This window comes from Ornithorhynchus anatinus, chromosome 4 (genome assembly GCF_004115215.2).
Source record: "Ornithorhynchus anatinus isolate Pmale09 chromosome 4, mOrnAna1.pri.v4, whole genome shotgun sequence".
NCBI lineage: Eukaryota > Metazoa > Chordata > Mammalia > Monotremata > Ornithorhynchidae > Ornithorhynchus > Ornithorhynchus anatinus.
The window spans coordinates 34,490,765-34,508,521 of record NC_041731.1 but is presented as its reverse complement, the minus strand read 5'-3'; the positions used below and the strand labels follow the sequence as shown (position 1 = coordinate 34,508,521).

The following is a 17,757-nucleotide window of genomic DNA, read 5'->3' as shown; positions in this document are numbered from 1 at the left end:
TTTCCGCCATCTGCCACTTCGCTTCACTCGGTTACCTCACCTGTAAAATGGGGATTAAGACAGTGAGCCCCACATGGGACAGGGACTGTGTCCAACCCGAGTTGCTTGTATCCACCCCAGTGCTTAGTAGAGTGCCTGGCATATAAGAAGTGCTTGACAAATACCACAATTATCATTATTTTATATTTTGAGGGGAATGTTGGTGTGTGTGGGTGCGCGCATGTGTATATACATATATACACATATACATGCACATCCACACACGCATGAAAAACACTATTATTGTCTTTGATGTTGTTTCTGTGCTTTTATTGCTTCATCTTTCCTCATGCATCAGTGGCTAGTTCCCTCTCCTCACCATATTTTTAGACTGTGAGCACTTTGGGGGCTGGGGACATATCTAATTCTCAAACTGACCTTTTTTTCCCCCACGGTGCTACGCATATAATGGATGCCTAAACAGTATTAATATTACTAGATGACCACAACAAAAAAAATCTGATTTAGGGGAAGAATAAGTAAAAGACTAAGGGGCCAGTTTTGCCGCTATTCTATATACTAAACTCTGCAACAACAGCTCTGCTTTCAGGGTGAATGCACATGTAGGTCAAAAATCATAAACAAGAACCTATTTTAAGGCAAATGATCTTTAAACAAAGGGTAAGAGAATGTAACCATGAAATATGGAGAACCTACTGTATAGTGGGTAAAAAGTACACCTGATTTAAAATTCAGGGAGTTTAGCAGTTAACTGTAATGTGTTAAAATCAATGCCAATAACTGAAATGAATAAATATATCCTAAAATCCAAGAACTGGAGATAACTGAATATTTACTTCAAGGCTGTATGGCTTGGGGCAGTGTAACTTCTGATGGTTCTCTGCTAAGAACTGTTTTCCCATGTAATTTTCTTAATTGCTGAATTATGTTTCAAAGCCCTCACTGTTTACAACATTTCCTTTTTCTATGAATCTGTCTTCCCCTTCGGGACCGGAACTGTGCTTGAAGTGCTTTTTTTTAAAAAAAAATTTAACTCAGCAGAGTGCTCAGTGGACAGTAGTTTCTTAATAAATACCATAATAAATCAGTAGAGAACTTGGGCCTAAATCCTGCCTCTAAGGGTTGTTTTTAGAAAGCCAGGTGAAAATTTGGCCATTTGGGATCAAAGAAATGACCCCAAACTCAAAAAGGGACATTTTAAGACGGTTTCAAATTCAGGGACCCCGTGTTTAAGAGCTATGGTAATTTGGCATTGATGAAAATTCTTTACGCCTGCCAATACATATGGCATCAGGTAAATTACGGGACTGTTCTCCAATTTGGAAATTTTACTGAAAAGTCACATTTCTTCTTAGTCACTACCCAGCACTCTGACAAGGAATTCATAAGACTAAAATGGGAAAGGGCCCCAAACTATTCACAAATCAAAACTCCCCACTACAAACCTAGCTACAAAAGCTACAAGCATGACTTCCCGTTTTCTAGGCATTTTGGAATATTCGATCCATTTTTTTTCTTTTGTCTCCCAAGGTAGCTGAGGCCAACCCTCTGATTTTCGCCTTCTCTTGTCCAGCCCAGCTTATTTTTTTTATAAACTGCCCCCTAAAATCACGGGTGGAAAGGCCGTTTTCCTAAACAAACTTCCAGATGACAAAATAGTCCCTGAAATATATTCCCACATGCGTTTCTCTGAGAAATTAGGGCCAACTTCAGATGGCAAACAAGAACGACGGCCACCTCGAGAGGCTCACAGTCAGAGGGCAGGAGGGGGCACGGTACCTTTCCTACTCTGTGATGTTTTTCTTATTCAGAACATTTGACGCTTAGCAATTTTGAAATCCGCTACTCCTAAAATGAAATCTGGAAATGGATTCCAGCTACCATCGGTTTTTACCATAAGGGTCTTCGTGGAGGTTGGGGCAGACTCCTGAAAAATGTTCCCTGGGTCATTCCTGCATGCCCAGGATGATGCGTTCATGGGTGTTGGGAGGCAACCATGAGAAGGCAGCAGACTTGTTTTCTCACCTCAGGACAGTCAACTGCCTGGATCCTCAAAGCGCTTCACCCAGTTCTCCTCTCAAGCCTGGGCTTCACTCTCACAAAAACCCGGGGTTGAGGGAAAACAGACTCTGCAGCGTTCACCCATTCCCAACCCCGCACGCGTGCCCAAGCAGTTTCCTTGATAACGGAGTACGTCAAGCCCGAAGACGCGCGTGCCGTCAGAAGTACCTTCCCTTACTCTCTACTCATGTTCTGGCCAAAACGTATCCTGGAAATACGGACTATGGTAGAGCTGGGTGTAACTAGGTTCCACAGAAGACATTTTAAAAAATAGAAATTTAGCAGCTCTGAATGATTCGGACATTCGATGGTCTGGAGGCAGGGATGTGGACCAAATGGGCTCTTGAGGTGTTTTTCAGCTCTGTGATCGATTCACCACATAACTAGGCACTCTCCTAAAGAAAAAAACAAACACACTAGAAGATCCTGGATTCAAATGTTACACAATTGCTTACACTTCCATTTTCTTTCCTCCCATAATTTAGTTGGGGATCTCTTGCCAATAAACACCTGCGAACACAAGAAAATTTCCAAGGCTAAAGATCTGGTAGGTTAAAAATTCACAATACCCTATCACTCGACCAGTAGCTTATCAAGTACTTAATGCCTCTTAGCTTCAATCAGAAAAGGATTACAAACAATTCCTAAGGGCACGAAAAAACCAACCCCAAATGAGCACTGGACTCATAAGCAGTGGCTCCTTTAATTTTAAACTACCCCAGCCAAATGGGGGAAATTTTGAAGGGCTCTCATTTACTATGACTTAGGCAGGACAACATGCCTGCGCGCACTGAAGCCAGGACATATCGACAACAACGAACAAGCTCCATGGCCCTTATCTGACTGAATGACCTTGAGCTGGCTGCTTCTTCCTGCCCCATAAGCGTCACTGCTCTTTTTTTGGGGGGGGGGGGGAAGGGGAGATTCATCTTTATGAACTCTGATCAGTGGAATCATCGATGGCATTTACTGAGCGCTGGGTGTAGAGCACTGTAATAAGTGCTTGGGAGAGGACAATATAAGAGGGCTGGTAGGCACAGTCCCTGCCTTCAGTGAGCTTACGGGACTGGATACGCCAGTGCTCTTCCCTGATAATGCTGGTCCAAAAGCAAATTCACTCATCCAGTCATATTTATTGAGCGTTTACTGTGTGCAGAGCCCCGTACTAAACGCTTGGGTGAGTACAACGATAAACAATTCACATTCCCTGTCCACAAGGAGCTTACATAGTGCAGCAAATCATATTGCAGCATCATCATCGATGGTATTTCTCGAGTGCTTATTGTGTAGCAAGCGCTGTACTAAGTGCTCAGGAGAGTACGACGCAACAGAATGGAAGACACGTTCCCTGCCCACTCCTCACTATCAGCAGAAGATTTATTTCTTTTTTTGAAAGTCAGACTGGAAAGCAGCTTGGCCTAGTGGAGAGCACGGGCCTGGGAGTCAGAGGACCTGGGTTCTAAACCCGGCTCTGCCAAATGCCTACTGTGTGACCTTGAGCAACTGTAAAATGGGGATTTTACACTTAAGACTGTGAGCCCTCCCACTTAATAATAATAACTGTGGTATTTGCTAAGTGCTTACTATGTGCCAGGCACTGTACTAAGAGCTGGGGTGGATACAAGCAAAGCAGGTTGGACACAGTCCCTGTTGTGCATGGGGCTCACAGTCTCAATCCCCATTTACAGTTACAGATGAGGTAACTGAGGCCTAGAAAAGTAACTAGCCCAAGGTCACACAGCAGACAGAACCAGGATTAGAACCCATGACCTTTGGACTCCCAGACCTGTGCTCCATCCAACTCTGGAGCCCCATGCAGACTTAGGGCCATGTAACTGACTTGTTCTTACCCCAGAGCTCAGAACAGTGCTCGACACGCAACAAGCGCTTAACAAGTAACATAAAACAAAGAAAACAGTATCTGTGAGACTCAATCATTCATATCTACTGAAGAAAAAAAGTAGTTCTCCAACCGGGCCACCTTTGTGCCACTTCTCCCCCAGGCCCCTCTGCATGTTTCATAAATTTCAGACAGGGAAAACAGCAGAGTATCGACATCTACACCTCGATCTCGTCTATCTCGCGGCAATCCTCTCGCTCGTATCCTGCCTCTGGCTGGAACGTGCTTCCTCTTCCTATCTGACAATTACTCTCACCCCTTCCAAGCCTTATTGAAGGCACGACTCTTCCAAGAGGCTTCCCCTAAGTCCTCCTTTCCTCTTCTCCCATTCCCTTCTGGTAAGTGCTGTGGGGGGTAGAAACAGTCAATCGGTCGTATTTACTGAGCGCTTTCCGTGTGCAGAGCACTGTACTAAGAGCTTGGGAGGGTACAACATAACCCTAAACAGACGCACCCCCTGCCCACAATGAGTTTATAGTGCAGGGGGGGGAGACAGACATTAATATAAATAAATGGCAGATAGGGACATAAATGCTGTGGCGCTGGGAGGGGGCTGAGAGGAGAGGAAAGGGGGGCTTAGTCAGGGAAAGCCTCTCGGAGGAGATGTGCCTTCGGTAAGGCTGTGAAGGAGGGGAGAGTACCGGTCTGTCGGATAAATACCGAGCCCTTAAGGGGTGCAGACCAAGTGTAGAGGTGACCAGTGTGAGATCACTGGAGTCCACATGGAGGTGAGGGAGGAAAACTTCAGTTTTACATGAGGAATTTTGTTATTAACGGTTCCCCCTAAGCACCTACCCTAGTACTCTGGTTTTTTAAACCAGGCACAACTCTTCTTTGGGAACTTCCTTCCCACATTTAAAGATTTTACTTCTTCAGTTACTGCAAGTTGCCTCTTTGAAACGGTCAATTTCGCACTTTGCCTCCTCACGGTTTCTTTCTACTGGCTGAGCTTTCCTTGGGGGGTTTGGCTACCCCCTGGTCTTGTCGCTGAGCGTCCCAAGTAAAAGCCATCCCGTTTTCTCTTCCCCCAAATTTCTAACCGGAGTGCTAAACCACACAGAACGCAATCCGTGCCGCGAGAGCTGCACGGAGTTCCTCGGGGACACACTACCAGGGAAAATAATCTCAAGTTATGGCCAATTAATAACCCGACCATTTTAAAACCCAAAAACCCAACGGCCAATGGAGGGTGTGCTATTTGATTCAGAACATATCAGGACATCAGGTAAGACGAATCCCGAGACGCCCTACGGGACGATGGCAAGGCTGCATCTTTGGGCCGCAGCAGACGGCTGGTTTAAGTATGATCGGAGGTGGCCTAATTAACGCTCACTCCTCGAGGTAAGAAATCTGAGGTGTCCTACTCTGGCTGAAGGGCAAAGACCCCGGGGCCTTCGCCAGACGACATTCATTTGGCCTCCGCCGGGCACGTGGCAACTGAAGTAAACGTCGCAGAGGGATACCACCGAGGCAAACCAAGCTCCGATCAAACGGAGAATGCCGAGGATTTCTGGCCGTATCCATCGGCCGTCACGAGGCCGTCGGTGCCCACGCGGGAGGGTACGTGGCGCGGCACTCTTCGGGAGGACTGCCTTCTACGTCGGGCAGCGCTCGGTCTCCAGACCGTACGCCGGTTGAGGGCGGGGAACGTGTCTCCCGGCTCCGTTACCCCGGGCTCTGCCGAGCGCTTAGTCTGGCGCTCTGCACACAGTAAGCGCTCAATCAATACAACGGACTGATCGACGAAGCCGGTCACAGGTTTGCTCGACGGAATTAAACCTGCGGCATGACGCAACCCACACTGCCCATGCGAGTCTGGTATTTTACTACACCATCTTCAGCTACCTGGCCGCCGCCGCTTCTGACATTACCACGACTCTGGCCCAGCGTTATAAAATACAGAAAGCCACTCCCCATGTGGCCTCTGGTAGCCGACGCAACGAGGCTTTTTATAGCACGTTCGGACAGAGGGGGTTTGGCCACTGTTAAAAAAAGGAAGTAAACTGCTTGGTTAACGCACCGAAGTCTGAAATCCACCTAACTAAAGGTACAGAGCCGGCAAACAGCAAGTCAAGTACACGCCCCAAACGGGGAGCATCCTTTTCGAAAGATGCCAATTAGTAGTCACCTGCACCTCCACAAGGTGAACGAGTTGGATTTTTTGGGGATGACTGTCCGGCACATAAGACGACCGAACCACAGTCGACCTGGGATAAATCAAAAGGGTGACTAGAGCCATCAGACTTTATAGGGCGTATTAACTCTACAGGTCACCTGGTTTGCCAAAAAGTACACAGAACACTTAAGGCGAACAGTGACACAGATCTATTTGGCTGAATGACGACGACGGCGATGGTGGTACTTCCCTGCTTCAGCAGCCCACCGCGCTGACGGCTGGGGGAGATACAAGATAATCGGACAGAGGAAGAACTGGTATTTTACTCCCACTTTACAGATGAGGAAACCGAGGCACGGCGAACTTAAGCGGCTTGCATAAGGTTACACAGGCAGGAAGGAGGAGGAAGAGCCCAGCCTAGAATCCAGGTCACCTGGCTCTCGGTCCCAAACTCTTTGCCCCGAGGTTCCACTGCTTCCCAGAAAAAGGATGTAAATGCTTCTGGGTTTGTCTGGTTTTTCCCCCAAGGCACCTTAAAATTCACGCGTGGAGAAGAGCGTTTCAGCTTCAACTCTTCCTAGTCCAGAGGCCACATCTGAAGAGGGAAACACTCACTCCACGCCACTCGCTTTGGTTGGCCTGGCTAATCACGCGGCTGGGTTGGAACGAATGTTGAATCGTATGCTAAGATGGAAGTAGACTTTTTGGACGACAACCGCCGTGACGACCAACTGGATTGCGTCTGTACAGGTCAGCACCCCCGTGGGGGCTGATCATGATGAACTCATAGCAGCGTGGTCTGATGGAAAAAGCCTGGGCCTGGGAGTCGGAGGACCTGTATTCTAATCCCGGCTAACCCGCCGCTTGTCTGTCGTGTGACCCTGGGCAAGTCACTTAACTTATAATAATGTTGGCATTTGTTAAGCGCTTACGATGTGCAGAGCACTGTTCTAAGCGCTGGGGGAGGTACAGGGTAATCAGGTTGTCCCACATGAGGCTCACAGTCTTCATCCCCATTTTACAGATGAGGGAACTGAGGCACAGAGAAGTGAAGTGACTTGCCCATAGTCACACAGCTGACAGGTGGCAGAGCTGGGATTCAAACCCATGACCTCTGGCTCCCAAGCCCGGGCTCTTTCCACCGAGCCACGCTGCTTCTCTAACTGTGCTTCAGTTCCCCGATCTGCAAAATGAGAATTTGATACCCGTTGTCCCTCCTACTTACACGCTGAGCCCCAAGTGGGATCTGATCATCTTGTACCTGCCTCAGTGCAAGGCACGTATTAAGTGCTTAAATACCACAATTATTATTATTATGAACTCAGAGGACGCAACAGAACGCGGAATAGACTCCATTCACCGGGTGATAACGATTTTTTAATACGGCATTCTCGGAGACGATCCCCAACATATCACGCTCCGATACTAAGTCCCACTGAGGGCTAACAGACTAGCAATTTGTTCGCCTTGGGTGGAAAAATCCTGAGGATCTATAACAAGACCCCTGCCCGAGGGGTAGTTTCCTGGATTAAATATCAGTTTTGATGCACCCAGACTTCCCGGAAATCCCCGGCGGGGCCAGGAGAAAAAGTGAATTTCAGACATTCTACTTAAAGATGTTCTCATTCGACAAGGTTTTAAAGATGGACACTCAGTAAGCACTTAAATACCATAATAATGTTATCGTGCCCTCTGGACATACTGGGGGTAGGGGGGGCGAACGCGAGGCGAGGGAAGCGTCGTAATTCTAAAGAGGTGGAAAAAAATGACCTCCGCGACCGGGGAACACCAGGGCATTTTAAGAAACACCTTCTTGACAGGTGCTCACGAACGCAAAGGATGCTGAAACTCCTAGGGATCGGAACCCGCTATAAGCACAGGATCTTACAGACGAAATACCTGACGTACACCAACGCAGTAAACTGAAAATCGCCCACGAACCCCGGTTTTTGGTGTGAGCGCGCTTTTAAAGACCAGTCATCTCCTCGAAGACAGGACCGACTCTCGGCTGTTAGCCTACCGCCGTAACACGTTCACGGCCAATCTCTCCGTTGGGCTTATTACTGCTCCGGTCAATGGCAAATTTAAGAGCCGGAAACGCTTCCGGGGAAGGTTTCACTGCTAGAGGTAAGTAAACGTCCAACAATCCACCACAGGCCAGTATTACTCATAGGGTCTAACGCTTGAACGGGGCCGTCCAAGAATAAGGATTCGACCACTGGCTCGAGAAGCAAGAGGGTCTTCTCGACGATTCAAAACAGAGTTTAACTTCAAATTCAGACCTCCCGCAGCTGATGATCACAGCCCACTGGGGCGGCGGTTACAATTCTTCCCGACCTCAACACGGGTGCGGAAGGAGGTCTCGCAAAGCACCGGCGTCGCGTGATCGCCTCGGAAATGTTAGAAGTCAGTGAAAAACGTGGTTCGGAGCCCTGTCTGAGGTACCGCGGCTGAAAGCTCCGCTCACCGTACCCTGCACCACGACGGCAAAGCCGAAAATGACGGGGAAGGGAGTCGGGGGGTGGCGGGCTTATCCGCCGGCCACCGATCCGCTCCGAAGACCGGGTAAAAAGAATACCCGCTCCTGCACCGGTTGGCGGACCGGCAGTTGGCCTGGTAACTTTCTTTCTGGTGGAGCACCCGGTTGAATAGCTCTGGGAAAATGTCTACGGAAGCGTCGACATTAAAATGACGGGAGCAGTGACCGGGAAAACGGGGCGGGGGGGGACGGACGGGACTCCCCTCCGCTGGAGCACTGGAAAGACACGCAGTGATCCCACAGATTCTTCAAGCGCCAGAGTGGAGACTTTCTTCTAACACACTGAGTCCTGTGGCTTTCTGCTGGGAATCAAGCAATAACCGGTTTGAGCCCAACTTTTTTTTAGGTAGCAGTTAAGACCTACAATTAAATATGAAAATTCAGTGAGAAGGTGATCAATACCGGGGGTGGGAAAAACCCTCAAAGGGAGCTCGCTTATCGGGGGGTCTCGATGTCAGCTCTGGAATTCAGCTTAACCCGGACTCTACGCTCATCGTGGGCAGGGAAGGTGTCTACCCACCCTGCTCTCCCGAACGCTCACCACAGTGCAGTAAGCGCTCAGTAAATACAGACGACTGACATCGGGCAGTCTTGTTTTCAGCACCTTCTCATACGGGTCCCCAACCCGTCCTACCCCCATTTACGCACCTGGGGAAATCTGTCACCCAAGAAACCGAGTTTCTTTGACCTTGACAAACAGGCCCTGACGCTGACGGGTTCCGGAGAGAAACGCCTCACTGCGGCTCAGTGGAAAGAGCAGGGGCTTGGGAGTCAGAGGTCGTGGGTTCTAATCCTGGCTCCGCCACCTGTCGGCGGTGTGACTCGGGGCAGGTCACTTGGCTTCTCTGTGCCTCAGTTCCCTCCTCTGTATAATGGGACCGTGAGCCTCACGTGGGGCAAAACTGATTACTTTCTATCTACCCCATTGCTTAGAAGAGAACCTGGCACATAGCTCTTAATAGATACCATCATTTCTATTACTGACGGCAACCAGCCGTCACTTAGATCGGATCCCCTGTCCAACCTCTCCTCTTCAAGTGTTAGTTCCACGAGGAATTCCCACACGCGGGGGGTGGGGGGTGGGGGGTGTCCACACTTCTGATTCGTCGCCCCTCAACACCGACAACCACCCAACCCTCGGGATGCTGCAGCGGTGCTCGGAGGCGATTGAAAGGGGGCGAGGGGGCGACTCTGCACGCTCGTCCCCCTGACCCCTCAGCCCTGAGGCCTCCCAAGTGTTGCCGTGGACCAGAAGCAGCGTGTCTTAGTGGTGAGAGCTCAGGCTTAGGAGCCAGAGGTGGTGGGTTCGAATCCCGCCTCCGCCCCTTGTCCGCTGGGTGACTTTGGGCCAGTCACTGAACTTCTCCGGGCCCTCAGCGACCTCGTCTGCGAAAGGGGGATTAAGACTGTGAGCCCCGCAGGGGGCAACCTCATTACCCTGTATTTCCCCCAGCGCTTAGTACAGTGCTTGGCACACAGTAAGTGCTTAACAAATACCACCATCATCATTAAAATGGGGTCTAAGACTGTGAGCCTCATACGGTCATCTGATCACTTTCTATGTATCCCAGCGCTTAGAACAGTGCTAGGCACATACTAAGCGCTTAATGAATACCATCATCATTAAAACGGGGACTACGACTGTGAGCCCCACGTGGAACAGCCTGATCACCTTGGACCTCCCCCAGTGCTTAGCACACAGTAAACCCTTTAAGAAATGCCATCATCATTAAAATGGGGACTAAGACCGTGAGCCCCACGTGGAACACAGCCTGATCACCCTGGATCTCCCCCAGTGTTTAGAATAGTGCTTGGCACACAGTAAGTGCTTAACAAATACCATCATTAGTATTATTATTATTATTATTATTACCCTGAGACCTGGGCCCCGACTGCATGGTGGGGGCCGCCTGCCGCGATCCCTAGGCCCCGACCCGGAGGAGACTGTGAGCCCGTCACTGGGCAAGGAATGGTCTCTGTCTGTTGCTGAACTGTCCATTCCAAGTGCTTAGTATAGTGCTCTGCACATGGTAAGTGCTCAGTAAATACTGTTAAATGAAGAATGAATGAAGGAAGAAGAAGAGGAGGAGGGGGAGGTGGAAGAGGAGGAGGAGGCAGAGGAGGGGAATGGAGGAGGGGGAAGAAGAAAAGGAGGAGGAAGAGGAGGAGGTGGAAGAAGAGGAGGAGGTGGAAGAGGAGGAAAAGGAGGAGGAGGAGGCAGATAATAATAATAATAATAATAATAATAATGGTATTTGTTAAGCGCTTACTATATGCAGAGCACTTTTCTAAGCGCTGGGGTAGACACAAGGGAATCAGGTTGTCCCACGTGAGGCTCACAGTCTTCATCCCCATTTGACAGATGAGGGAACCGAGAAGTTAAGTGACTTGCCCACAGTCACACAGCTAAGTGGCAGAGTAGGGATTCGAACCCATGACCTCTGACTCCAAAGCCCGGGCTCTTTCCACTGAGCCACAGATAAAGGAGGGGGATGGAGGTGGAGGCAGAAGAAAAGAAGGAGAAAGAGGAGGAGCAGGAAGAAAAAGAGGTGGAAGAAGCAGGAGGAAGAAGAGGTGGAAGAGGAGGAGGAGAAGGAAGAAGGGGAGGAGAAGGAGGAAAAGGAGGAGGAGGAGGAGGAGAAGAGGTGGAAGAAGAGGAGGAGGAGGAAAAGGAGGAAGAAGAGGTGGAAAAGGAGGAGGAAAAGGAGGAGGAGAAGGAAGAAGAGAAGAGGAAGAAGAAAAGGAGGAGGAAAAAAGGAGGAGGAGGAGAAGAGGTGGAAGAAGAGAAGGAGGAAGAAGAGGAAGAAAGGGTGGAAGAAGTCGAGGAGGAAGAGGAGGAGGAGGACAAGAGTGGAAGAAGAGAAGGAGAAGAAGGAAGAAGAGGAGGAGGAGAAAAAGGAAGAGGAGGAGAAGAAGAGAAGAAAGAAGAGGTGGAGGAAAAAGAGGTGGAAGAAGAAGAGGAGGAAAAGGAGGAGTACAAGAGGTGGAAGAAGAGGAGGAGAAGGAAGAAGAGGAGAAGGACGAAGAGAAGAAGAAAGAAGAGGTGGAGGAAGAAGAGGTGGAAGAAGAAGAGGAGGAAAAGGAGGAGGAGGACAAGAGGTGGAAGAAGAGGAGGAGGAGAAGGAAGAAGAGGAGAAGAAGTAAGAAGAGGAGAAGAGAAGAAGAAAGAAGAGGTGGAGGGAGAGAGGTGGAAGAAGAAGAGGAGGAAGAGAAGGAAGAAGAAGAGGAGGAGGAGGAGGAGAAGGAGGTGGAGGAAGAGGAGGAGGAGGAGGAGGAGGAAGAAGAGGTGGAAGAAGAAGAGGAGGAAAAGGAGGAGGAGGACAAGAGGTGGAAGAAGAGGAGGAGGAGAAGGAAGAAGAGGAGAAGAAGTAAGAAGAGGAGAAGAGAAGAAGAAAGAAGAGGTGGAGGGAGAGAGGTGGAAGAAGAGGAGGAGGAAGAGAAGGAAGAAGAAGAGGAGGAGGAGGAGGAGGTGGAGGAAGAGGAGGAGGAGGAGGGTCCGGTCCTGCCGTGTCCCGGTGCGGCGGCGGCCCTCCGCTCCCCTCCTGTCCCCTCCCGTCCCCTCCCGTCCCCTCCGCCCCCGGCCGAGGCCTAGCACCGGCCTCCCTCCCTCCCTCCCTCCCTCCCTCCCTCCTTTCTCCCTCCCTCCCCTCCCTCCGTCCCGCCCTGCCGCCCGCGCCCCCCGTACCTGCCGGACCCGGTGCAGCGCGTCCACGAAGCCCTCGGACTTGATCCCCACGGGAGCGGCGTTCTGGCCCTGCACCAGCTCCGCCATGGCCGCCGCCGCCGCCGCCGCCGGGCTCCCCCGTCCGGCCTCCGCTCCCTCCGCGGGGGCAGCCGCACCACACCGGAAACGGAAAGGCCCACGGCTTCCGGCGGAAGCGGCGCGCGGGGCGGCGCGGGGGGGGGGGGGGGACGGACCTCTCTCCCCCCCCCCGCACCACGTGACGGGCTCGCGCCGGAAGTGGCGCCTCGGCGGGCCCCGCCCCCCCCCCCCCCCCCCCCCCCCCCCCCCCCCCCGGGCCACGGCCTGCTCACCGTCGTCGCTGCGAGGGACGGGGAACAACAATAATAATCATCATCATCATCATCATCATAATTTGGGGATTTGTTAAGCGCTTACTCTGTGCAGAGCGCTGTTCTAAGCGCTGGGCTAATAATAATAATAATTATGTTGGTATTTGTTAAGCGCTTACTCTGTGCAGAGCGCCGTTCTAAGCCCTGGGGGAGACCGAGGGGAATCAGGGGGTCCCACGTGGGGCTCCCAGTCTTCATCCCCATTTGACAGATGAGGGAACTGAGGCCCAGAGAAGTAGTAATAATGTTGGTATTCGTTAAGCGCTTACTCTGTGCAGAGCACTGTTCTAAGCACTGGGGGAGACAGAGGGGAATCAGGTGGTCCCACGTGGGGCTCCCAGTCTTCATCCCCATTTTACAGATGAGGGAACTGAGGCACAGAGAAGTAGTAATGTTGGTATTCGTTAAGCGCTTACTCTGTGCAGAGCACTGTTCTAAGCACTGGGGGAGACAGAGGGGAATCAGGTGGTCCCACGTGAGGCTCCCAGTCTTCATCCCCATTTGACAGAGAATAATAATCATCATGTTGGTATTTGTTAAGCGCTGACTGTGTGCAGAGCACTGTTCTAAGCGCTGGGGGAGATATAGGGAAATCAGGTGGTCCCACATGAGGCTCCCAGTCTTCATCCCCATTTGACAGATGAGGGAACTGAGGCCCAGAGAAGTGACTTGCCCCCAGTCACCCAGCTGACAAGTGGCGGAGCTGGGATTCGAACCCATGACCTCTGGCTCCAGAGCCCAGGCTCTTTCCACTGAGCCACGCTAATAATCATGTTGGTATTTGTTAAGCGCTTACTATGTGCAGAGCGCTCTTCTAAGCGCTGGGGGAGATACAGGGTCATCAGGTTCATTCATTCATTCAATAGTATTTATTGAGCGCTTACTATATGCAGAGCACTGGACTGAGCGCTTGGAATGGACAATTCGGCAACAGATAGAGACGGTCCCTGCCCATAGAATGAAGTGGCTTGCCCAAAGGCACACAGCTGACAAGTGGTGGAGGCGGGGTTAATAATGTGGGTATTTGTTAAGCGCTTCCTAGGTGCCGAGCACTGTTCTAAGCGCTGGGGGAGATACAGGGGAATCAGGGGGTCCCATGTGAGGCTCGCAGTCTTCATCCCCATTTGACAGATGAGGGAACTGAGGCCCAGAGAAGTGAAGTGACTTGCCCGCGGTCACCCAGCTGACAAGGGGCGGAGGCGCGATTCGAACCCATGATCTCTGACTCCCAAGCCCAGGCTTGGGAACCCACGACCTCCGACTCCAGGAGGCCACCCCAGACTGAGCCCTCCCTTTCCCTCTGCCCTTCCTCCCCTCTCCCTTCCCCCTTCTCCCTCCCTCTGCTCTTCCCCCTTCCCCTCCCCACAGCACTGGTGCTTATTTGTATATATTATTTATTACTCTATTTATTTTGTTAACGAGCTGTATAGAGCTATACTTTTCTTTATCTTGATGGTATTGTTGCCTGACGACTACTCTGGTTTTGCCGTCTGTCTCCCCCTTTTAGACCACAAGCCCGTCGTTAGGCAAGGATGGTCTCTATCTGGTGCCGAACTGTCCATTCCAAGCGCTCAGTACAGTGCTCTGCACACAGTAAGCGCTCAATAAATACGACTGAGTGAATGAAGGAAAGAACCCAGGCTTGGGAGTCAGAGGGCGTGGGTTCTAATCCCGACTCTGCCACGTGTCAGCTGGGTGACTTTGGGCGAGTCACTTCACGTCTCTGGGCCTCGGTCCCCTCATCTGTCAAATGGGGTTGAAGACTGTGAGCCCCCCGTGGGACGACCTGATACCCTTGTATCTGCCCCGGCGTTTAGAACGGTGTTTGGCACATAGTAAGTGCTTAACAAATACTATCACTGTTACTCTCACTAATCCCCGTGTTACAGATGAGGTAACTGAGGCACACAGAAGTGAAGCGACTTGCCCAGAGTCACACGGCAGACACGTGGCAGAGCCGGGATTAGAACCCACGATCTTCTGACTCCTTCGGTCGTCTTTATTGAGCGCTTACTGGGTGCAGAGCACTGTACTAAGCGCTTGGAAACTACAACTGGGCCCCAGATAGAGACCATCCCTGCCCAACGACGGGCTCACGGTCTAAAGCCCGTCGTTGGGCAGGGATGGTCTCTCTCTGTTGCCGAACTGTGTGTTCCAAGCGCTTAGTACAGTGCACGTAGTAAGCGCTCAATAAATGCTATTTAATGAATAGAAGGGGGGAGACGGCAAAACAAAATAAGAAGTCGGGCAACAAAACGGGCCTCCCAAGCCCGGGCTCTTCCCACTGAGTGCTTGTCAAGCCAAGGAAGGGGGTCGGGGAGGGGGCTCCTGCCGCTCGGCCGACGCTTCTCGCAGAGCGGCCGCCCGCGCTGGGCTCCGACGGCGTCCCCTCAGGCCGAGGGGTTGGAGGGGAAGGGGCAGGTCACCGAGATGGCAGCCGGCCGGGATCTGGGGGCGTTGGGGGGGGGGGGTCCGACGTCACCGGGAAGGACCGTCCGGGTGTCCGTCGTCGCCCCCGGCTAGGCCCGGCTGAAACATCGTGACCTGACAGGGGCCCTCTTTGACCTATCCGAATCAGAATGATGGCAAGTCACTCAACTTCTCCGTGCCTCAGTCGCCTCATCTGTAAAATGGGGATTAAAAGTGTGTGAGCCCCACATGGGCCAACCTGATGACCCTGTATCTACCGCAGCGCTTAGAACAGCGCTCGGCACGTAGAAAGCGCTTAACGAATACCCAAATTATTATTTCTTAAGCGCTTACTACGTGCCGAGCGCTGTTCTCAACGCTGGGAGGGATACGAGGTCATCGGGTTGTCCCACGTGGGGCTCCCAGGCTTCCTGAGGAGCGGTGTGGCTCAGTGGAAAGAGCCCGGGCTTGGGAGTCAGAAGTCATGGGTTCTAATCCCCGCTCCGCCCCTTATCAGCTGGGTGACTTTGGGCAAGTCACTTCACTTCTCCTGGCCTCAGTTACCTCATCTGTAAAATGGGGATGAAGACTGGGACCCTCACGTGGGACGACGTGCTTACCCTGTGCTTAGAACAGTGCTCGGCACATATTAAGCGCTTAACTGTTATTATTATTAAGTGCTCAATAACTATGGACTGATTGGTAAAACAAGGTCTCAGCATTCCAAGAACCTACAATATAATGAATACAAGGAGACAAAGTGACAAAATACAGTCATTTAAAGCAAGGGAATACATAAATTATGAACACAGGTGGATAAATAAATTAAAAAATAGATAAGGAGCAGCGTTCATCTAATGGAAAGGCATGGGTCTTGGTAATCAGAGGACTTTGATCTTAATCGCAGCTCTGCCACTTGCCTGCTAAATGACCTTGGGCAAATCACTTAACTTTTAGGTCTCGGTTTCCTCTTTTCATTCATTCATTCATTCAATCATTCATTCAATCATTCATTCGTATTTATTGAGCCCTTACTGTGTGCAAAGCACTGTACTAAGCGCTTGGAAAGTACAATGCAGCAATAAAGAGAGACAATCCCTGCCCAGAATGGGTTTATAGTCAAAGGGGGCGGGGCGGGGGACAGGCATCAAAACGTCAAAACAAATCAAAACAGACATCAAAACAGGCATTGATATAAATAAATAGAATTAAATACATATATAGAGATAGAGAGAGAGAGAGAAGCAGCGTGGCTCAGTGGAAAGAGCCTGGGCTTGGGTGTCAGAGGTCGTGGGTTCGAATCCCAACTCTGCCACTTGTCAACTGTGTGACTGTGGGCAAGTCACTTCACTTCTCTGGGCCTCAGTTACCTCATCTGTACAATGGGGATGAAGATTGTGAGCCTCACGTGGGACAACCTGATGACCCTATATCTCCCCCAGCGCTTAGAACAGCGCTCGGCACATAGTAAACGTTTAAGAAATACCAGCATTATTATTATTATCAGTAACTACTATTGAATGAATTATATTGTATCTATCCCGACTCTGCCACTTGGCAGTTGTGACCGTGGGCAAGTCACTTCACTTCTCTGTGCCTCAGTTGCCTCATCTGGAAAATGGGGATGAAGACTGGGAGCCTCACGTGGGACAACCTGATTACCCTGTACCTCCCCCAGCGCTTAGAACAGTGCTCTGCACAGAGTAAGCGCTTAACAAATACCAACACTATTATTATTATTATTACCCCAAGGCTTAATACCATGTTTGGCACATGGCGCCTAACAAATACCACAGTTCTTCTTATTGTTGTTGTTGTAGTTCTTGTTATTCTTATGGAAAAAGTAAACTAATAAATGCACCAAAATGCTGTGGTAACTGAGTGAATGAATGCACAATTAGAAACTGGAGTTAATAAAACTCTACATCGGGCGTTTCCACCCTGTGGCCCACTTGATTGAGGAGGACGGCCTGCCTGAGATTTTTAGCAAGAAAAAATTGTCTTCCCTAATTAACTAGCACACACGAACGACTAGGCCGGTGTGTCCTACCCGATCACCTTGTATCTTCCCCAGCACTTAGAACAGGGCTTGACACACAGTAAGCGCTCAACAAATACAATTATTATTATTATTATTAGGGCCTAGGCAGAATCGAGATGTGTCCTGACTGGAAACCCCACACGGTTCTCAAGAAGAGTCCGGTCTGTTAAATACCAGAATTCTCAGTGACGATCAAAATAGGTCAGCGACTAGCCCTGGGCTTGTAGCTGTCCACTTTTGTACCAATAAAATTGATTAAATTGTTTTTCAGCTTTTTATTACTGCTAAAAATCCATATTTTTGAATAGATAACATACTCTTGTTATCAATAAAAGATTCATGCAGCCTGTACACATATGGATTTTTGGTCACGTGGCCTACTATTGAATAAATCTAGCTACTCCTGCTCTACTCCAAACATCAAGTCAAAGAACTGTGTCCCACGTTATTTCCCGCAAACCACACACGGTGGGCATTTAATAAAATCATTCGGTCGTATTTATTGAGCGTTGGCTCTGTAGGAAAATATTGCCATGTCGAAACAAAGTGCGAGTGAATAGTTGTCAGTATTCCTAGGGGGTGGGGATAATGTTTTTGGATGGTTCAGTAAGTTGATA

The 17,757-nt window shown here is 50.2% G+C and overlaps 1 protein-coding gene across 6 annotated transcripts in view; it reads right to left on the bottom strand.

The window, feature by feature from the left end:
* FUBP3 (far upstream element binding protein 3) overlaps nucleotides 1–12,422 on the bottom strand; it is a 53,125-nt gene extending 40,703 nt beyond the window's left edge. For 5 of the 6 annotated variants that reach the window (XR_005659932.1, XM_029062932.2, XM_029062933.2 and 2 more), the window contains exon 1: nucleotides 12,302–12,422. Coding sequence is in view for 4 of the 6 variants with exons in the window: in XM_029062932.2 (XP_028918765.1) it covers nucleotides 12,302–12,388 (87 nt within the window). In the remaining 2 variants the exon portion in view is untranslated. Of the gene's footprint in view, nucleotides 1–7,976; nucleotides 8,902–12,301 lie in introns of those variants that run through there. The other variant, XM_029062936.2, reaches the window with a different exon arrangement.
* Nucleotides 12,423–17,757: the final 5,335 nt, after the last annotated feature.